This window comes from Chiloscyllium punctatum, chromosome 42, assembly GCF_047496795.1.
Source record: "Chiloscyllium punctatum isolate Juve2018m chromosome 42, sChiPun1.3, whole genome shotgun sequence".
NCBI lineage: Eukaryota > Metazoa > Chordata > Chondrichthyes > Orectolobiformes > Hemiscylliidae > Chiloscyllium > Chiloscyllium punctatum.
In genome coordinates, this window is record NC_092780.1 from 13,030,176 (window position 1) to 13,053,394 (window position 23,219).

Below are 23,219 nucleotides of genomic sequence, written 5' to 3' on the forward strand. Positions count from 1 at the left end.
TTCCAGCTCACAGAGTAAACCTACATCCAGCATCTTCAATTACAGATTAGTTATAACCAAGGAAGTACTTTTGAGGTGTGCTTCCTGTTAATAATGTAGCCAATTTTGCACACAGCAAAAGGACACAAACAGCAACCCTATAAAAATGGGATAACCTCTTTGGTTAGCAGGGGTAAAGTACAGCCAGGCCATTGAGAATAGTGTCAATGCTCTTCTTCAAAAGAGAGCCATCCAACAGAGCAGACATATGGGTCTCAGTTAATGTCTCATCTCCACCAATGCAGTGCCCCCTCAGTAATGCAATGGAGTGTCAGGTTTGATTTTTCTGTGGAATAAGCCTTGAACCTATTACCTCATGGATCAAAGGCTTGAGTGCTACCCAATAAGGCATGCTTGGATGAAGCAAAACATGACATCTCTAGTACAATATGGCAAAAAAACAATTTGCTCACTTTTTTTGAAAAGGTGGCAGCAAAGAAGGGATCTTAGGTACATAACGGATGGGAGTGCCTTTGATCCTGCAGGAAAAAGTGACAATATTGTCTACCAGAAGTATTACATAACAGTGTCCATAGGCAGACAACAGCACTGTTGACCCCATTCCAATCTCAATAAGTGGTGGTCAACATAAGAGTGTAAGCATAATAATCTTTCACTCCAATAATATCAAAGTCATCAAAACCGAGTTCACAAAAAAGTAAAAAGTCTCAGACTTTTGTCATCACTTGTGCTGTTAAGCTATTTAGTTGACTTTTCTTTTGCAGTTTTTTATAAGAAAGTAGTTCAGAATGAACTGATAGAATGGCTGATTGATGGTCTTGATTCACGTTGTTGCTGCAGTATGTGTGCAAATATACTAGTGGACAACATTTACAAGACCTGAAATTTGTGAAATACTTTGTAAGCTAATGAGTATTATGAAAAATTTAAAATTTAAAGAAAGCTGAATTCAAATTTCATACAATAACCACGGACAATAGTGGACCCACGATTGAATCAAGTTTATTGATAACATGCAGAATGTCAAACTATTGGATCTGACCTATTTTTATTGGTAAAACAAAAATTTCACCACCAATAAATCATTAATTCTGGTGGGTGAATGGCCTACAGAGTTATACAGATTAGAAAGTCTTGGTATCAACTCCTCAGATACAAATGGTTAGCTTATCTCAGCTGGGTATTGATGGACACAGCGTCCACTGGTGTCAGAGCCACTGGGTTTAGGAGAGGGAAAACAAACTGCAGTTCACCCTTCTGATCTCGGTCAGTGATCCCTGATTGAAAAGACTGTGCAGACAGATGTGTGCATATCTTGAGTGAGGACAGAATCGGGCTTAGCCTTGATGTCTTTCATGGTAGAGTAGTGTCCTGCAGCTCACTTTCCAGGCTCACAGATTAAAAAATGGCTATTTGAGTGAAGAACCAGGAGACAGTTTGTGCCCATGTAAACAAACTCGGCATGAATCAGTGCCGCCAACAGAGAAGGGCGGAAAATTTAAAAGAAGAAACCAGGAAGAATGAAACATTTCCATAACTCATGTAGAGCAATTTATTCAGCGTGATCTGTCTACTTTTGTACTTGTTCTGCCTCTGTCCCTCAACTCCCCCCTCAACTCTGCCTTCAACAAAAAGGTCTTTAGCTAATGACACCCAAAGATGAAAGAGACGCAGATCATAAAGCCATGTAAAATCACTTTGCTTGATTTTTGAAATAATATGTATAGTCCAAGCAACGTCCAACAACATACTAACAGACAGCAGCAAAAATTCATGTGCTGAAGTGGCTTAAAAAAAAAGACATATTTTGTTCTTGCTTGAATGTCTAGGACTGTACTAAGCTTACACTTTTTGACATCTGTTGTTCTATATTTGTCTAGCAAATGTTAGCGTGCTAGCGTTTAAATAATCTTGCCAGGAGTTCATGGATTCTGTTTTCAGCTTGAGATCAGTTAACAAAAAAGGCCAGCTAAAAAAGGAAAATGCAAATACCTCATACAAAAAGGAACAGCGAGTTACCTGCAATGCTAGTCCAGACAAGAATTTTACCTCAGTTAATGTTTCCTTCATGAAACTAAAACAAGTCATTCAAATGATGAGGTATTTAACTTTTATTGTCACACAAATGACTGGCTAATTATTTAAAAGTTGACATCTCTCCATGCAAACAAAGTATGAATATTTCATCCAGAAACAGAGCCACTATGATTTTTAAGGTCTCAGAACACCTGGCAAGGCTGTTGCCCAAGCTGGAACCAAATGTCACTTCACTCACAAGTCAGTATTTTCTTTGTAAATTCCAGAGGAAAACATTGTCAAAACAATCTGATCAGAGAGAAAAAAACTAAAACATAACTAAGGGTACACTGCCTCGGGATAATAGTGAGCTCCTTCTGGTGATCAAAGAGTGCAAAGTTATGACCATGTTAGGAAAGTCTAAATCATGTTGCTATAGTGCACATATGTAGAATTTTTATTTGGCGAATACGGAACACTTTCCAAAGATACACCCTTGCATATCCAAGTCCACAGCGATACGGCTATGATGATGTACCACTGAAGCGCGTACAGTTCAAAACTTCGCAGCTGATCAGAGAAAGACATTGGTCTACTTGTCCAGATAAGTCTATTTGGAAATCTACTTGCAGGTTATCAATGGGCCAAGGAACAGGAACAATCCCTTGTTTCTCCTGACAGATCTTCCCTTCCAGGTTCCAAAATAGCTGGTCATTTATGCTAATGCCAGAATGTTTATATGTTAACTGTGCAAATATGCAATACTTGTGGTAAATGGTTCCCCCAAAAATGGAGGTAATTCTTTATTACTGCAGAAACACTGCACCTTCAGGCATATTTGCCCATCTTATAACGCAAGGGTCAGAACACAGCAGATCATTCCTCGTGATGAATAACGTAATTCTCCCTACAGACTCATTCCCTGCAGTGTATTTCATTTCTAATTTTAATAGCAATATTAAAACAAGATGTAAAGCCTGAAAATGAACTTTACAAAAAAAGCTGCATGATTTTGGAATTCAATAAAAGTTAGGCTTGACAAGTATTGTTCAAGATTGTTATTAAAGATCATAGACCAAAATTACCACCCTAGTTCATTGTGTAGCACCTTGATAAATGCATTTACTGTACATGCACAATTCACAGCAACCACCCTTTAGAGTAAGCCTTATGAATTTTCACTCCTGGCGTAGAGCTTCACATGCTGAGGGTGCACTTTGGGAATTCAGAGGCAGAGGTCAACATGCCTTGCAGGATTTTCTGTCTGTTAAAATTAATGAATGGAAAATCTCACTGGGAGTGCTGACCTCTGCACCCAACTACCCAGTATGTGCTTGAAGCATGTGGAACTGTGTGTCAGAAGTAGAAATACATGAAATCCATCTTAAAGCTTTCAGTTAAAAATCGTACAAAGTATTTTGCTTTCTGAAATGTAATATATTTTAAATTTTAATAACTCATTGTTATATGTAGAAATGACGATCTGCCATTATAGATGATACAGAATCATTTACTGTACAGCAGGAGAATCATGGAAAGAAACTCCACAGATAATATCTTTTTAATATCATTTCAATTACTGTGGTTTGAAGTATGAAGATTCGCCTCCCCCAGAAACCCGACTGCTTAAAGCTTTTATATCGAACAATTTTTTTTTACCTTCGTCTTTGTTATTTTTTACTAAATATTTTAACTTTTATTGCCTTTGCTCCCAATTTCAAGTAATACATGTCTGCTATCTTAGAATATATACTCTGATCTATGTCATAAAGTGGACAAAAATCCACCAGTAAATCTCAGTGTAACTATTTTTATTTCTGTCCTAAGCTCAAGTAGCATTTGTGGATCCAACAAGATGAGGTCTGTTGACTGAACTGGCCAGTTGTATTAAGCTGCTCAGTGGACCCCTTAACACCATTCTTAATGAATCTTTCAGTCTATGTGACATACTTGTTAATGCTTTTGGGCCAGTTGTGGTTTTCTTCAGCTGAGCTCTGTTTTCAGATTCTTTGACTGTTTTTCTTGCTACACATATTCCTTTTGAATGCAGAAATGCATAATTTAACTAGTCCTGCACCAGTTTTAAGAATCATGAGTGCATGTTGAAGCTGTATATTCCACTGATTCATCCTAATCTGACAAGTGCCACCCTTGTAAATGATCACTGATCCAGGTATTATCAAGCAGGAATTACAGGAGTCAATGTTGAAAGGATACATTTGAAAGAGGAGCATGAAAGTGGATTTTCTCAAAAATAGCCACTTGCGTGAGCACTTTGTGTTTCTCAAGTTGAGGATGATTAATGTTGGGTGATGGAAGACAAATTAGGCATCAACCACTCCCTGGCAGGAGACAGAATAAACACCCCTCTGCAATACAATGATAACCAGAGTTATGTGCTCAAACTCCAACCTTATTTTTCCATGTCATAGCGAATCAACTGACCTCAAATGAGAACTTATTAAATGCAGCTAATTCTTCTCATGTCCTGCAGTCTCAGGCTCACCTCAGCCCAAAGGGAAACCACTCTTTGCGAAAATCACTGGAGGTGAGTTGATCTTTTCACCAACCCTTCTGCTACACCAGCGGCAGACATGATCCTGCTCAGTCATGCCTACCACACCCAAAAACTGTCTATATTTTTGGTTGAAAACCTAAAAGTCTACTGCGGTTATTTGCTTTGGCATTTGCAGAAAGCCTGCTGTCGGACACTCCCAGACGTGGTAGCGGTATGTTTGCAACATTCAATGTTACAGGGTCAGACATGTAGAATTGGAACTAACCAATGCTGACGGTGTATATTAAGTACATGTTTACAAGGAGGATAAGGCAATTCTCTCAATAAGACCTACATTTTAAATAAAGAGAACTTTAGTTTCATCAACTTGAAGAATGTTGGTGTAGAAGTTTCTAATATTGGGCACTCTTGGTCATGATTAGACACAGAATAAACCCCGATCATGGTCCAACAGTTTGTTTCAGTACTGACTTCAGGATAACCATTTCTTAGTGCACCAGTGTCATATAGTTCCACCTCCCTTACGAGCCAAAATTCTATTTTTAATTGTTTAACGGAAAAGAGAATGGAGGTAAAAACAAGAGTGACATACATAATTTGTCACTCAAGTCTGCTTTTACTTAAATTAATAAGATGGCAATTTGGCCTTCCAATGGTCTCTAAGGTAGTGTCAACACCAACTTTTGATGAATTAAGCATGTGTCTATGCTAAACAGGTTCATTTTGTGTGGACCTGCCAGATGGTAAAGGCCACATTCGGTACTTCACCTTGGTCTGGTTTTAAACAAATATCTTCAGGACAAAAAGCCAGGTTCCAAATTGATTAAAAAACAGAAAATGGTGGATATACTCAGCAGATTTGGCAGCATCTGTGAAGCGAGAAGCCATGTAAATAAATCAAAATATTAATTCTGTTTCTCTCACCACAGATACTGCTAACCATGTTGCATTTCTCCAAAGTTTCCTGTATTTACTTCAGATTTCCAGCATTCCGCAGTATTTTCCTTTTGTCCAGATTGATTTGGATTTTTTTGTTAGGTTTTGGGTATCAAATTACTACACTAGTAATTTTGAGAATGAATCTGGGGCAGGATATTTTAATGACAGTGCTGTAACTCCTGGCACAATCTAATGTCCCCTGTTGCTGGTACCTAGTCACTATACATTAACATGCACTGCAATTCATGTTGAAGTCCCAAATTCCAATGTCTTGTGCTTCTCATTGTCAGAGTGATGAAGTGATCAAAATAGATCTTTTGCTAGTACCAGTTGTTAATTTTTTTTCTTACTTAGACATGGGATGTGGACATCACTGGCAAGGCCCAATTTATTTTCCCTTCCAAACTGGTGTTGCAAAGTTGGTGGCAATTCTTTTTAAATTACAGCACTCCATGGATGCAGGTACTGTATTGTTATGAAGGGAGTTCCAGGATTTTTAACTCAGTGACAATGAAGGAATAGCAAATGGTTCCAAGACAGAATGGTATGCGGAGTGGAATTTGTAGCTAGTGATGTTCCTGCACATCTGCTGCTCTTGTCATTCTATGTGGTAAAGACTTATGGCTTGGAAGGTGCTGCACAAGGAAGAATGGTGAGCTGATGCAGTATATCTTGTAGATGGAACACACTGCTACCACTGTGTGTCATGTGGTCATGAGAAAGTGAATGTTGAGAGTGGTGGTTGGATGCCAGTCAAGTAATGAGTACTGCATTACATTCTTGACTTGTACCTTATGGACAGACTCTGGGAAGTCAGGAGGTAAGTTACATGCCACAGAATTAGGTGAGTTGGGTCTAGAGAGATACTCGCCAACTTCAGCAATTATGTGTTGGGCAAGAAGACTCACTCGGGAATCTCCAAACTCACCAGAATTAAGGCAGTTAGTAAATGGAAGATAAAGAGCTTCAACACCAACTTGATGCCTGGCTTTTTTGACAGGCAAATAAAAAGGCCAATCTGGGGACACCTGCCAGGTTGTGGGGGGTGGGTGGGTGGGTAGGGTCTCCATTTACCTCGATCTAAGGTAATTTGGGAGCAGGGATGGTGATCAAGGGGTAGCTAAAATGTAACCTCCAGCTGTTTCCTTTTATTCATTCACAGAATGTGGGCACTGCTGACTATGCATAAGGCAGTTAAGAGTCAAACAGCAGTTAATAATACTGAGGCCATCACCTCCCCAAAGGGTAGCAGATTCATAGGAACACCACCACATGAAAGTTCTCCATGCTTCAACATCCTGACTTGGAAACATATTACCATACCTTCACTGTTGCTGAGTCAAAATCTTGCAATTCCAACCTTCATACCCAATACACCCCAACCTCCACAGCAGTACTGTGAGGATATCTACATCAAATGGAAGCCTACATTCCCTGAAATAAATATTTTTAAAAATGGAGGATCTCAGCCTTAGGACTCATCCATGCCAGCCTAAGTAAAATTTCAATGTCATGGTAAATCTTAGTTATTATCAAAGAACCTCTCTGCCTTTGGAAACAAATTGTAAACAATCATGGAATCTCACCACGTCAGACCTTAATCATTGTTTAAGTTGTTTTATAATTTTTTTCCTTGTGATCTTTTCCTTCCCTCTCTTTATATAATTTTCTGCAACCAATGTGATGCTAGGTTAGATATTCTGGCGCACCATTGATGGTTCTGATTTTGCATGGTTTACCAACAATTCTTCAGTATGGATTGGTTAAGGATAAACATGGTTGCTTACTCTGCTGCCCTCTAGCTGTTTTTTTTAAGTGGTTGAATGATGGGAACTTCCCATGCAAACACCCACATAAAATTTATGAAAAGTTCATGTCTACTAAATAACTGCTGCTGTTCAGTCGCTGCAGATCACATATTCACACACGCAAAAAATTCAAGAGATGTTCAGTTCTCAGAGTAATAATGTCAGTCTGCCACAAGAGAGGATTGTGTGATTGCCTCACTCACCATGCCATGGGTGGGATTGTGTTTCAAAACTTAGCTCTTGCAGCTGCGTTGCAGAAACCCAGTAGACAGAATTACACTTGTACATTTGTCCTCAGCAGTGCCTCAATACATGGTGATGTGAACTATTTCCACCAAATACAGTCTTCTATAAACCATCTGGCTTGAGATTGAAGTGCTCTCTGACCTGCCTGAAGCTAGGTGGAAGCCAGTGAAACAGAAATGTGTTTGTTTTCTGATGGCATCGCTTCTTGAGAAAGCAGCTTTTCTCTCCCTTCTTAAACGGATTGTGGACAGTCAGGAAGCGGCCCATTATATAAACTCAAGTCATTCCAACGTTCTCCTTTACTCTTCACTTATTTACAAAGTTGTTGCACTTTCATAAATCTGCACAAGTTACTCACCAAGGCATGCATAACTTTTCTACTGTGATTTTTGAAATCACAATTTATTTCTTGTTCATTTTTCTCCTCTTGCTCTGAATCAAACATGGGGATTGCTTCGTAATCATCAGCAGTCCCTTAGTACATCTCTTCATGTAAAAGCCAATAAGTGTCAGTAGCATATTCAATTATTACAGGTATTACACTGAAGCTCAATCCAGGTCTGCACACAAACATTTGTTATCAATGTAACTGGATGGAGATCAGCACAGTACCATCAGCTGATTTGTCCACTCCTCTCCCTCAACTCAAAAGTGTTGAATACAAGTGAAGGCATTCACTTTAACAGCCCTGAAATCATTTCAATTAGAATACATCCAACGTGAAGATAACAAAAGAGCTCCTTCTTGTTTTTTTCTCATTTAGATAATCAAGTTTTCAAAACTTTATATAAAAATTAAGATCCATAAGATCCAGATTAAGAAGGTACAACTTCCATAACTCAACAGCCTAAATCAAATCCTAAATCCAACATTAGACATAACCTGCAACTAACATCTGAAAAGTGACAGAAAGTATCGTCAGAGAGCTGCAATTCCTGCTCTGATTGCTCTATAAACTGAATGCAACAATTGGCCTCACGGCCTTGCATGAGGGTTGGACAAAGAATGCGTGATCTCAACTCATGCCTGTGACTCTTGCTGGAAAAATTTTGAGAGATGTAGGAGTCATCAAATCCGATGCCTTCTTTAATCAAATAGTCTGCTGCACTTACTGCCGAGCCTTATACAAAGAATGGCAAAGTGGGAGTCAGTGCCTTCAAGATAGAAGTAAAGTACATGGGGAAAACTGGGACAAATATTAGTTCAAAAGAAATATTTAAAAAACCACGAGCAGGCCAACCTCTTTTCATCGTACAATTTTGTTGGATTTATCATGAAGTAAAATTTAAAGTTTTTTATCACAAACATGTAGTAACACATACACACTAAAAATACATAATCTACAATTGAAGGTTAGCTTGCCTCCTTGAAAACTGTCCTAGAATTCAGTAAACAGTTTTCTTGATTATTTCTGACAGGGAGTCAAATGTCACATCAAGTTAATCAGTTGCACTTAAGTATTATTTTAGCTCTTTTTCCACGGACCCTGGTATTATTGTAAAATGCATTTCTGAAAATTACTCTTGCTGAATTTAAGAAATTAAAGACAAGACTTTCCGCAATGCTCTACAGCCGCCTTCTGACATAAAAATGCTTTGTTACCACAAATGTTTTTCTACACCCATTCCATTCATGGCATGGAAAGATTTTCCCTTGTTTTAATTGGGAAGAAGGATCCAAATTAAATTTTAAAGTTAATGAAGACAATCACAAATAAACCATTCATAATGGCAAATGGTTCAAAAACTATTACACACCAGTTAAAAATGAGAAAGCTAGGATTAAGAAGGAAAGCCTTTACAAGTTACTGAACTGAAATATTAGCCCTGCTTACCATTCTACTGATTCAGGGATTATATTGAGTATTTCCACTTTTTCTGTTGTTATTTTATTTTCTTTGCACCAACAGGGAACTTATCACGGAAGACCATTTAAGCCTACAGCATAAATCAGTGCAGGATGCAAATGAGCAAGTGAAGGGGAGTTAATGCAAGAAGTTAGTTAGGTGGAGTTACATTTGACAGTGTAATAGGTCTAACAATTCCTACCCCTTAAAACATATCAGGAGAGGGTTTCCAAAATATGAAGATTTTAACTTTATGCAATTATTTCTACAACTTACTGAGCTCTGTTTCCATAAACAACAACTTGCATTTATACTGCTGCTTTAACCCAGTGAAATGGCTGCTATGTGAAGTACACAATATTCCGATCCAATCTAAACAATGTGTGCATTACTTTGCCATATTTACTCCACCACCTGGTTCAACTGAATGTTATTGGACCCCAATACCAAACTTGGAAGACATGTTTTTGTACATGTGCAACATATCATCATGTGTCATTACTTCAATTCCAATGACAACTTACATAAGATTTTCTTTAGTTTTTTTAAAATAAAGGTCAATGTTTGGTTTATTAGGATAGGATGAATTAATTTACTAATTTAGAGGCCAAGTGAGCATGGGAACCTGATGTTAAGCCTGAGCTGTGTTTAATGCATGACTCACATATGCTAATTCAACACAACTAGGTCAGCACATTCGTCATGAGCAAAATGTAAGCCCCACAAAATTCCAGAGTTTGTCATGAAATCTTTGGGTAATAAAGGAAAATCATCCTCAAGAAACTTCACAATGAATTGCTTTTGAAAGCAAGACACAGTCACCTTATAGACAAATCAGCAACATCCCACAACAGCAATGAGACAAATAACCAGATAGCATGTTCTGATAGTGATGACTGAAAAGATAATTCTCAGTTGGAACAATAGGAGTTGTTCATTAATATGCATTCTACAGAAGAGATTGTGGTGGAAGCAAATAGTCAGCCCATTTCCCAAATCAAACACTTGCATAAAAATTCAAATGTATTCATAGTGGATTGGGCTAATGGTATCTATAGTTCCTTTATATTTTTGACACATGCTAAAATGCTTGTAAGGCAGGGATCAATTTGTGTAAAGACATTTTAGGCTTCTTCAGGCAAAGCTAATTTAAATTTCTGTCATAGTTCAGTTCAGCCAGAATGTGTCTGGATGATGCTCTTCAAAATGCCTAAATCTATTAGGATTTCTTAGAGCAACATGTTGCAACCTGTCACAAATTAGTGTTACACAAATGAAGGTAAGAGGTTTCTATGTATAGCTGTAGGCAGGCATGGGAAGAACTGCCAGTGCTGAGGATTTAGCATCATTGTTCCCATGGAATTCTCTCAATACTTATTGAAAATGATTTCCCACTATTGCTGACTTCACTAAATTAAGTTCTTTCATTATAACCTTTCCTCTACAGTGGATAGTTCACCTTGAAAGAAACAGTATGGAGGTCCTAGAAGAGAGTTAGTAAATAATGCACAACCTGGTGAGACATGGAGGGGTGTAGATTAGGGAAGCTGCAGACTCTAGTTCCAGTGTGAGTGAAGTTAGCAGACCTCAGTAACAGTGGCAATGAAGATCTACAATTGTGTGTTTAGAGTCCCTGGGTTTAGGGCATGTAATAAAACAAAGCACTGATCAGGCAAAATTCTGGAAGAATTTTTGGAAGAGATGATCCAAAGCTTGGTTTAAGTGGTGAGTTTTAACATGGGTGGTCTGAAAGATGAAGAGTGAGATGGAGAGACAGAAGTGTTAAGTAGAATTTGGCAACAAAATATGAATAATACATCTCACAACATGGTCAAAGTTGTGTAAACTTTTGACAATCCCAAGTAGAACTCGTTCATTCTGCATCTCATTAGGCTGACAGTAATAAGAAATATGCAATGTTCAGAAAAGCATGTGTAATATGATCAATTCAGAGAGACTTACATTCCTTGGACATGCCAACTTCCAGGCACTTCTGCAGCCGGCAATACTGGCATCGATTTCGAGTGACTTTATTGATGATGCAGTTCTTATCTCTGTGGCACGTATACACCATGTTCTTTTGAATGCTTCTTCTGAAAAAACCCTGCACAAAACACAGGGGGAAAATATGGAACTCACATTGAAAGTAGACATGTAAACTCTAAAACTGCAATACCAGGCACAAAACAAAACACTCAAATGGTCCAACTAATAATGACAACAAAAGCTCACAGGTCTATGATATTATTTGTTTTCAGCCATTTATATTAAGAACATAACAAGTGGCCTCAGCAGACTGGGATCGTGAAAACAAAAGTGGCCAGGGTATCCTCTCCCAAATCACTGCGTACAGCATGTTTTCTTTATTTTTTTCATGGAATGCAGGCATTCTTTTTCAAACCTAATTGTCCAGAGAGCAGTTAAGAGTCAACCACATTGTTGTGATCTGGAGTCACTAGCAGGATAGATCAGGCAAAGATAGCAGAATTCCTTCCCTAAAGAACATTAGTAAACCAGACGGGTTTTCATAACAATCAACAGTGGTTCCATGGTCGTCATTTGGCAAGCATTTAATTCCAGATTACATTGAGTTAGAATTACATGGATGTAGATGACAAAATAGCACAGGATCATGTTTGGCTTTGAAGCTCTCGATGGTCAAATTTCACATTCATATTCACTGTTTTATGTTCCACGTACAGAATGGATCACCTGGAAAAGGTTCTTGCTCGGAACCATTGCACATGGAGCTTAACCCTAATAAGGAGGCGAAAATTAAGGAAATATTAAACAATGAAAGAAAATACAAGGGAGTTGGATCCAAACTTTGTGTCAAATGAATTTATATCACTGAGACAGAAGGTAGGCTTGGTCTTACAATTGCTCAGAAGATCAGATACGGAGGGATGATCTCAAAACACATCTTAGAAAGCTTTTCCTCACCTCCAGGTGAAAAAAAAGCAAAGAACTTTAGGACAGGTTGCATGCTTGTCTAATTCATACAGATATTTTTCTCAGCACATATAATCGAAAGTGAAGGGAAAACTGACCGGGGCACTACTTCCAGATGTTTATCCTGCGACTACTGCAGGGAGTGTATCTGAATGGATGTTGGCTGGATCAATTCTGACAGCCCCTTACATCTGGAAGGCTCCTGGCATTCACCTTCAAACTCACAGGAGTAAAACTTGAGATTTGGTATAGTAAATGTCAGAAATCATAAGTGGTGCAGATAAGATTGTGGAAATTGCACACCTCAAAAGCTAGGTTATTTGAGCGACAGATCACCTAACCTGCTCCTCTGCATTTGTAAATCAGTCAGGTAAGGTACCACTGTAAGTAGTCAGCTGAAAATCACTAAATTATGGCAGAAACATTTACTTAAATAGATCTTTACTCCCCTTTCACTACCAAGTTTAGTGCCATTTCCTGTCTTATTCTCTTCTACACATTCTCATTCAAAACCTGTGGTTTTAAGAACTATGTTACTTATTTAAAAAAGATCATGCTTAGCATTATTATTCATTATTTTTTAACATCGTACAACATTCAAAAGCACTTTACTGGAGTGCTGTCAAGCAAACTTTGACATTGAAACACAAAAAACATATTTTGGGGTAAAAATGTAGTTCACAGACAGATTTTAAAAGAGTGATTTTAAGGAAAGGTAACATTTAGAGGGGCTTATATGGAAATTCTAGGTCTAGACAGAGAAGACTGAATTTACAGTTCCCAATTTTCCAGTATATAAAATTAATCAAAGGATAAATCAGGAACCCAACTAATCAGACATGCTGAGCTACACACTATTTCTATGCTGTTTCCATTGAATGTGATGCTACACTGAAAATGAAGCAGTCTAATCCCAATGCCTTTTTCAAAGCTGAATGATCATCTTTTTCTGTACATAACCTTAGCACGATGTCAGTGAAACCAAACAATATAACACAATTCCTGATATTCTCAGGATCACATACATTTATTTTCATTTGTACATTCTATCTGCATTTTAAGTCCTCTCTGGCCAAAACAGTGAAAAGGAGAGAGCTACAGGTCGTCTATCAAATGCTACATTATAGAACATATATCTTTAATGATTTAATGCATGACCTCACCATATATCCATTTCAGGGGCAAGTGGAGGCATGGACGAAGTTGAAAGGGTAGTTTCCAAGAGCTACCTTGTCTTTGACCCCTCTATCCAAGTAACGCTCCTCATGAGGAGCAAAATCAAAAGAGCAACATTTTCTCGAATGAATACCCTGAGGTGCTGATCTTGACTGACACTCTGGTCAGCAACGTTTGGCAAGCTATATGCAGCGTGGGAATGTAGCTGGACTACTAGTCCCTGTCTAACGTTCAGCGACATGGGTTTGAATCACACCCATTCCAGATGGTGAAATTTGAATTCAATAAATGGCAACCAGGTAACTCCCTGTTGCAAACCAAATCTGGTTCAGTACTGAGATTTAAGGAAGGAAATCTGCCATCCTCACCTGGTCTGGCCTGTATTTGATTCTACATCCACAACAACGTGACTGACTATGCTGCAAATGCTGGTCTAGCCAGAGTTGTTCATATCCCATGTGCAAAATCTACATATACAAGCTTGAGAGTTGGAATATGTGGGATGTGTTCATCTTGAACTTCAAAGGATGCCTCTCATTCATGTGTTGGTTCCTGTCATGATAACAGAATAGAAAGATTATCCCACAGGGGATGACATATCTGGTACTGAGTAGCCGTCACTATGGACAACGTATAAAGATCGCCCACTATTTTTACTCTGTCACAAGTAGAGATAAACAGAGTTCCTACAGTGTGGAGACAGGCCATTTGGCCCATCAATTCTACACCGACCCTCTGAAGAGCATACCAACCAGACCCATCCCCCTGTCCTATCCCTGTAACCCTGCATTTCCCATGGCTAACCCACCTAGCCTGCACATCCCTGGACACAATGGGCAATTTAATTTAGCATGGCCAATCCGCCTAACTTACATTTCCTTGGAATGTGGCAGGAAACTGGAGCATCCTGAGGAAACAAATGCAGACATGGGGAGAATGTGCAAACTCCACACAAACAGAAGCCTCAGGATGGAATTGAACACAGGTCCCTGACGCTGTGAGGCAGCAGTGCTAATCACTGAGCCACTGTGCCACCCTGTAGTACAAGTGCGTACACACAGAAAAGCAAAATTTATGAGTGAAACTTATCACGCATTTCTGGCTCACAAACATCTTACCTCAACTTATTTCAGCTAAAAGAGCATGCCTTACAACTGTCTGTTATGTTAATCCCAAGTGCTTTGACCGTGGGAAAGCACACTAAACAAAAACTAAGAACTGTAAGGCCACTGGCCTTCACTGTAACAAATATCCAAATAAAGTCACTTAAGACCAATGGGTAGATCACTGGAAGAGCAAATGATTGTAACAAGAAATAGATTTTGAAAAGAAAAGCAGTAAGTTCTTTGAAAAGATTATGCACCTCAACTGAATGGAAAATGGCATGCAAATACTTCCTTACTTGCATCTTCAGAGAGGACATTGGCAAGTTTTAAGAATTAAAAACATGTCTTACCAAATTTCTATAATACTCTGGCATTTTGCCATTCGGAGTGATAAATTTCATTCTCTTATCCTTTTGGTCTTTTATACTCTTCAATAATTTATGAGTTGCAATTAGAACACCCTCCTGAAATTAAGTGAGTAGCACTGATACCGTTTGCCAACCTGATACCAGGTTTAGAAGTTCCTCCTCAAGTTGAGGGCTGCTCCTGTTAACAGATCTATGACCTTTTTCTCTTCATGCATGCAAAACTCCAACTGACTGCACTGGGCTGGTTAACCTGCACTTGTTTGGTAAGGTCATATGCGTTGGTTAACTTAAATAAGTTAAATAAACAGTGTTTGTTTTCAAATACAAAGTAACGGAGCCTGATTTGGAAATTTATCAAGGCACAAATATACAAAATCAATATAAATTAAGCGTATAATACAATTCAAAGCATCAAATGGCATGTAAATAAACACGTACATTTATGGGGCTCTTGGCAGGGGAACGGATCCACAGCTGCTTCATAGAGGCATGGTGAAAATTGGATGGCAAATTAAGGAGTGACTAGCAAGAGATCTAAAAGATAGATTCAAGGTGGTTTTAAGGAAGCTCTTAAAAGAGAGGATAATGAAAGGGTGACAGGCTAAACAGAAAAAGAGTTTATTTTCTGAGTTATTAAGTTGTTTTTCCCAATGCCAATGCTGAGGTAGACAGCTCACTATTGAGTTTCAGGTTAAACAAACTGGTTATACTATCCCGTGCTGATGTGCTGGAGTTCTAGTTTCATAGTGGGGCATAGTGTGTACCAGGTATAGCTTGGAAGTGAAATTGATTTGTTTATCCTTGTAGTGGCTGCAATATAACAGCTAGGTGTAAAATATAAGCTTAGCTGAGTGATTTCAGGGCTGCCTAGAAGCTTTTCAGAACTGACTCAATTTAGCAAAGGGTCTGTTTTTGTTACATTGATTATATTTAAAAAATGAAATGGTGCTTGAATGTCAGTGGCTAAGAACTCTGCTCATTCTACTTTGCTAAATAGTGCTGTAAAAGAACATCATAACCTGGGTCTGGTGGAACCATGATCACTACACATGTACTGTTTCAAAAGGCTTTCTTATTGCACTGAAGGTTCTTCTTGACAAGCAACACTGAAACATACACCTGGGCAGTATGCACTCATTGCTCTGTACCTCTCCCACTGTTCTCAATGAAGACCTACTGGAAGTTCAATATTGAAGACAATGGGATACCATGTCCTGCTTTTACTAAGAAATGAAAACTTGACAACTCAGCCTCAGGAGGTTTGAATTGATTATTAATATGCATGAGAGCAGCCAATGGAAGAACTGAGCATTTTCCCTTCAAGATTTTTGCTATAGTTCAATTCTAGCTTTTGTGCATTTCTGACTTTCCTTTGGCAATCTCCAGAATTTGCTCTTTAAATCCGCCTGTTTCTCTTCTTCATTAAAATACTCCTCAAAGCATCTCTCTTCAACTAAGCTTTTGATCATCTGTCCTAATACCATATATATACTCATGTACAGTCTGACCTCATGTATGAGTAGACTCCTTATTTTTGGCCAAAGAATCTTGTATTTTCCACATGCCTCGTGTATAAGTTGACTCTAGTTCTTCACAATTATACATCAATACTTATAAATCCATACGCCTGCCTGTTGCGCTCCACTCCGGCTTTCCAGTCTGCTGGCCGTACTGCTCTGTTCAGGGTCTTCCAGTCTGCCAGCCATCACAATCTACTCCAGGTTTTCAGAATTACTGTAATCCGCAGAGTCAGTTTCCACAGTTTCAGTTACCCGCAATTTACCAGCGCGAACATATTACAGAGAATGTTCAAGGACCAGGGGGCTACCTGGAAGGTAAGTTTCCCATTTTAAATGGCCACATGGATATTGAATTGTTTGATATTCTCTTTCTCTCGCTAGTACTTAAAAATTTATTACTATTTGAGGGCGGCACGGTGGCTCAGTGGTTAGCACTGCTGCCTCACAGCACCAGGGTCCCAGGTTTGATTCCACCCCTGGGTAACTGTGTGGAGTTTTCACATTCTCCTTGTGTCTGCGTGGGTTTCCTCCGGGTGCTCTGGTTTCCTCCCACAATCCAAAGATGTGCAGGTTAGGTGAATTGGCCTTACCAAATTGCCAATAGTGTCAGGTGCATCATTCAGAGGGAAATGGGTCTGGATGGGTTGCTCTTCGGAGGGTCGGTGTGGACTGGTTGGGCCGAATGGCCTGTTTCCACACTGTAGGGAATCTAATCTAAGATTCAAAGATGAAATGCAAATGACAATCAAGACTTAAGTACAAATGTTTTTCTTCACGATGTGTCCTTTACTCAACCATAGCATATATCACCTACATTGTATGGAAATACTTTAATTGTTTTAGCACTTTGTACAAGCTGGGGCCATTTTACTATGTTTAACTTTGCTAATATTCAAGATAATATTGCTATTTTATATAGCAAGCTGGCTCTTGTTTGTCTATTTGTTAACTCATAAATTTCTTCCCCTTAAAACAATACCTTGTGTACAAGTCAACCCATTAATTTCAGCTCAAAAAAGGTCTTTAAAACTCGACCTGTACACGAGTATATAAGGTATTTTTTGTATGTGACAGATACATTGTGGAAACTGACCTTCAGTCCAATCAATCCATGGCACATATAACTGCAAACTAAACTGGTCTCACCTGTCTGTGCCTGACTCATACCCCTCCAATTCATGCACTTACCCAAATATCTTTTAAACACTAATTATGGTTCATCTGATAACAGTCTCTGGAAATATCTTCAAACTTTTGCAATGTTAAGGGTGCTTTAAAAATGCAAATTTTTATTACCAGTCCCAGTAATCTTCTAACCAGATACTAAGTGTACCTTAAGATACTTGAACTGGACAGGGGACACGGACAGAAAGTGAGGACTGCAGATGCTGAAGATCAGAGTTGAAAAGTGTGGAGCTGGAAGAGTGCAACAGGTCAGATAGCATCCGAGGAGCAGGAGAATCAATGTTTTGAGCATAAGCCCTTCATCAGGAATGAGAAGACACAAGCCCTTCATCGAATTCATGTTTTCTATGGTGGTTAAAGAGCACTGTATAGATACTCGACAGTTGTGGTAAAAACAATGATTGCAGATGCTGAAAACCAAATACTGGATTAGTGGTGCTGGAAGAGCACAGCAGTTCAGGCAGCATCCAACGAGCAGCGAAATCGACGTTTCGGGCAAAAGCCCTTCATCAGGAATAAAGGCAGTGAGCCTGAAGCATGGAGAGATAAGCTAGAGGAGGGTGGGGGTGGGGAGAGAGTAGCATAGAGTACAATGGGTGAGTGGGAGAGGAGATGAAGGTGATAGGTCAAGGAGGAGAGGGTGGAGTGGATAGGTGGAAAAGGAGATAGGCAGGTCGGACAAGTCAAGGAGACAGTAACTGAGCTGGAAGTTTGAAACTAGGATGAGGTGGGGGAAGGGGAAATGAGGAAGCTGTTGAAGTCCACATTGATGCCCTGGGGTTGAAGTGTTCCGAGGCGGAAGATGAGGCATTCTTCCTCCAGGCGTCTGGTGGTGAGGGAGCGGCGGTGAAGGAGGCCCAGGACCTCCATGTCCTCGGCAGAGTGGGAGGGGGAGTTGAAATGTTGGGCCACGGGGCGGTTTGGTTGATTGGTGCGGGTGTCTCGGAGATGTTCCCTAAAGCGCTCTGCTAGGAGGCGCCCAGTCTCCCCAATGTAGAGGAGACCACATCGGGAGCAATGGATACAATAAATGATATTGGTGGATGTGCAGGTGAAACTTTGATGGATGTGGAAGGCTCCTTTAGGGCCTTGGATAGAGGTGAGGGAGGAGGTGTGGGCACAGGTTTTACAGTTCCTGCGGTGGCAGGGGAAAGTGCCAGAATGGGAGGGTGGGTTGTAGTGGGGTGTGGACCTGACCAGGTAGTCACGGAGGGAACGGTCTTTGCGGAAGGCGGAAAGGGGTGGGGAGGGAAATATATCCCTGGTAGTGGGGTCTTTTTGGAGGTGGCGGAAATATCGGTGGATGATTTGGTTGATGCGAAGGTTTGTAGGGTGGAAGGTGAGCACCAGGGGCGTTCTGTCCTTGTTACGGTTGGAGGGGTGGGGTCTGAGGGCGGAGGTGCGGGATGTGGACGAGATGCGTTGGAGGGCATCTTTAACCACGTGGGAAGGGAAATTGCGGTCTCTAAAGAAGGAGGCCATCTGGTGTGTCCTAGATTAGATTACTTACAGTGTGGAAACAGGCCCTTCGGCCCAACAAGTCCACACCGCCCCGCCGAAGCGCAACCCATACCCCTAAATCTACCCCTTACCTAACACTACGGGCAATTTAGCATAGCCAATTCACCTGACCTGCACATCTTTGGACTGTGGGAGGAAACCGGAGCACCCGGAGGAAACCCACGCAGAGAATGTGCAAACTCCACACAGTCAGTCGCCTGAGGCGGGAATTGAACCCGGGTCTCTGGCGCTGTGAGGCAGCAGTGCTAACCACTGTGCCACCGTGCTGCCCTATGGTGGAACTGGTCCTCCTGGGAGCAGATACGGCGGAGGCGGAGAAATTGGGAATACGGGATGGCATTTTTGCAAGAGATAGGTGTAATCCAGGTAGCTATGGGAGTCAGTGGGTTTGTAAAAAATGTCAGTGTCAAGTCAGTCGTCACTAATGGAGATGGAGAGGTCCAGGAAGGGGAGCGAGGTGTCAGAGATAGTCCAGGTAAATTTAAGGTCAGGGTGGAATGAGTTGGTGAAGTTGATGAATTGCTCAACCTCTTCGCGGGAGCACGAGGTGGCGCCAATGCAGTCATCAATGTAGCGGAAGAAGAGGTGGGGAGTGGTGCCGGTGTAATTATGGAAGATCCACTGTTCTACATAGCCAACAAAGAGACAGGCATAGCTGGGGCCCATACGTGTGCCCATGGCTACGCCTTTGGTCTGGAGGAAGTGGGAGGATTCAAAGGAGAAATTGTTAAGGGTGAGGACCAGTTCGGCCAAACGAATGAGAGTGTCAGTGGAAGGGTACTGTTGGGGACATCTGGAGAGGAAAAAACGGAGGGCTTGGAGGCCCTGGTCATGGCGAATGGAGGTGTAGAGGGATTGGATATCCATGGTGAAGATAAGGCGTTGGGGGCCGGGGAAACGGAAGTCTTGGAGGAGGTGGAGGGCGTGGGTGGTGTCTTGAACGTATGTGGGGAGTTCCTGGACTAGGGGGGATAGGACAGTGTCAAGGTAGGTAGAGATGAGTTCAGTGGTGCAGGAGCATGCTGAGACAATGGGTCGGCCAGGGTGGTCAGGCTTGTGGATCTTGGGAAGGAGGTAGAACCGGGCAGTGCGGGGTTCCCGGACTATGAGGTTGGAAGCTGTGGGTGGGAGATCTCCTGAGATGATGAGGTTCTGTATGGTCTGGGAGATGATGGTTTGGTGATGGGGGGTGGGGTCATGGTCGAGGGAGCAGTAGGAAGAGGTGTCCTCGAGTTGGCGTTTGGCTTCAGCGGTGTAGAGGTCAGTGCGCCAGACTACACTGCGCCCCCTTTATCCGCTGGCTTGATGGTGAGGTTGGGATTGGAGCAGAGGGATTGGAGGGCTGCGTGTTGTGAGGCTGAGAGGTTGGAGTGGGGGAGGGGGGACGACAGGTTGAGGCGGTTAATGTCCCGGCGGCAGTTGGAAATGAAGAGGTCGAGGGCAGGTAATAGGCCAGCGCGGGGTGTCCAGGTGGATGCAGTGTGTTGGAGGTGGGCGAAGGGGTCCTCGGAAGGTGGGCGGGAGTCCTGATTGTGAAAGTAAGCTCGGAGGCAGAGGCGACGGAAGAATTGTTCAATGTCACGTCGTGTATTAAATTCATTGATGCGTGGACGGAGGGGGATGAAGGTGAGTCCTTTGCTGAGGACTGATCGTTCGTCCTCAGTGAGTGGGAGGTCTGGAGGGATGGTGAAAACTCGGCAGGGCCGGGAGCTGGGATCTGGTGCGGGTGTGGAGCTGGGAGTGGGGTCGGAGCCAGTACCTGGAGTGGGTGTGATGGTGGGGGGAATGGGGGTGGAGGCATGAGCTGGGGTGATGTTGCCCTCGGGGTTCTGGGGTGTGGGGATAGTGACAGTGGGGTCTGTGGGGGGCGTGTCAGCAGAATGCAGGTGAGTGGCGCTGGTGGAGGCGGAAGTGGTGGTGATCATGGCAGTAGGGGTGGCGGGAGTCACTGAGCATGTGGCATCAGCGATGATGTGAGGGCCGGAAGTGGCTGTGGGAGTGGCCATGATGTGGGCGGAAGTGACATCATCACTCAGCATGGGGGTGGTAGCTGCGTCAGCCACATGGCTAATGGCGTTTCTGAGGCCAGGGGAATCTTCTGGAATGTTTGAGGAGCGCTGGTTATGGAGGTAGGTGGATAAAAGTTTGTTGTACTTACAGTTTTTGATGTTTGAGATGGAATTGAAATACTGTTTGTTGAGAGTATGAATTCTCCTGAGGATGTAGTACAGAGTGGGTCCTTTGCAATTCTGAGAGAGTGTGGTCCTCAGCTGAGGCAGGGATGACTGTAGAGGTTAGGTGACGGCGCATTGCTGCAAGCGTGGAGCGGAGGATCCTGAAGGAGAACTGTTGCTGGTGTTTTTGAATCTGTAGTCTGTACTGTTTGTCCTGTTCGGGTCCGAACTCTGCTGGTTTAAAGGTGGTCTGGAGTCCGTGTGGGATGAGTTGGTTACGGAGGCATGCACTGAGGAAGCAAATGTGGCTGTGGTACCGAGTTTGTTTCACAACATGGTTGAAGAGCTTCAGAGCAGAGGAAATGACCTGGGAGTTGCAGTGGGAGAGGGACTCCCTGAGATTCTTGTAGAGAGAGGAGGAAAACTTCTTCAAGTGGTCAGCATACCAGTGAACTTCCAATGTGTGTGGTTGGCAGGCAACAACCCCACTGGCAGGGTGAATTTAGAAAATTGGTTCAAATAGCTGTGCAGCCATTTTCATTCCTGTGTGTACTTCTAAAGTATGCTGACCTCATTACAGACAGCTGATCTGTGATAGGAGCAGATCCTTGTAAGTCTGTTAAGACAGCTGTCCTTACACAATGCATTCAACACTGTTACTGATAAATTATGGTGACATTCCCATTGCATCAATGTATATAAACTTAGAGGTATTGGTTTTAGATAATTATACAACTGATCCAAGCAAAATTCTTACAAAAGCAAATACTTGCAAAAAAGCTTCTTGTTAATTCCAATTGTATATAAATCATTGATGTCAGCCGAGAATCCAAATCCAAAATTGACGCCTAAACAGAAATAAAATGCTGCCAGAGCATTAATTTTTCAACTGCTCAGCCCACTATGCAGAGTTAGCCAATCCACTACTAAATTTCCGTCACACACTGTGGCGTATTTTAAAGCTTTATTGTCAGTGTTTGGTCTGAGAGTATTAAACTGTATCTCTGATGCAATTTTTGTAGGTTCACCTCTATAGATACTCCCTTCTTAGCAGCACGGTAGATAATGCTACACAGACAGGAACATCAGAATAATGAGCCATTCAGTCCCTCAAGCCTGCTCTGTCCTTCCACATGATCATGACTGATCTATGGCTTAACCCCATATACCTCTTTTGGGACCATGACCCTTAATACCCTTGCTTAACAAAAAAATATCCATCTCAGATTTAAATTTAACAATTGATGGACCATCGATTGCTGTTTGAGGAAGAGAATTAGGAGAAAGTGAGGACCGCAGATGTTGGAGATCAGAGTCGAGTGTGGTGCTGGAAGCTAACTTTACATGCAGAAGTGTTTTCTAACATCTCTCCTGAATGGTTTGATCCTAATTCTTAAACAATGCCACCTCATTCCAGAATTTTCAACCAGTGAAAATAATTTATCTTTACCCACCCTGCCTTTCCCTGTTTTATATCCTGAAGACCTTGATTAACCTTTTAATCTTCTAAATTCTAGACAATAAATGCCTAATTTGTCTAATCTCTCCTCATAATTTAACCCCTGAAATCGAGTTTTCAGCATTGTTAACCAGTGCTGATCTCCTCCAGATTCAAAACCTCCTTCCTAAGATGTAGTGCCCAGATCTGCTCACAGTACTCTAAGTGGAGTCGAACTAGGGTTTTGTATAACTGCAGCATAATGTCTGCATCCCTATTCTACTGCCTTTTAGTCACAGAGTTGTACAGCACAGAAACAGACTCTTTGGTCTAACTCATCCATGCTGATTGGATATCCTACATTAATCTAGTCTCATTTGCCAGCATTTGGCCCATATCCTTCTAA

General features: G+C 41.3%; 1 protein-coding gene across 16 annotated transcripts in view; it reads right to left on the reverse strand.

The window, feature by feature from the left end:
* The window catches only part of raraa (retinoic acid receptor, alpha a), a 571,472-nt gene that overhangs the window by 36,878 nt on the left and 511,375 nt on the right, over nt 1-23,219 (reverse strand). For all 16 annotated transcript variants that reach the window (XM_072561430.1, XM_072561419.1, XM_072561418.1 and 13 more), the window contains one exon: nt 11,336-11,477. In XM_072561430.1, coding sequence (XP_072417531.1) covers nt 11,336-11,477 — 142 coding nt within the window. The remainder of the gene's footprint in view (nt 1-11,335; nt 11,478-23,219) is intronic.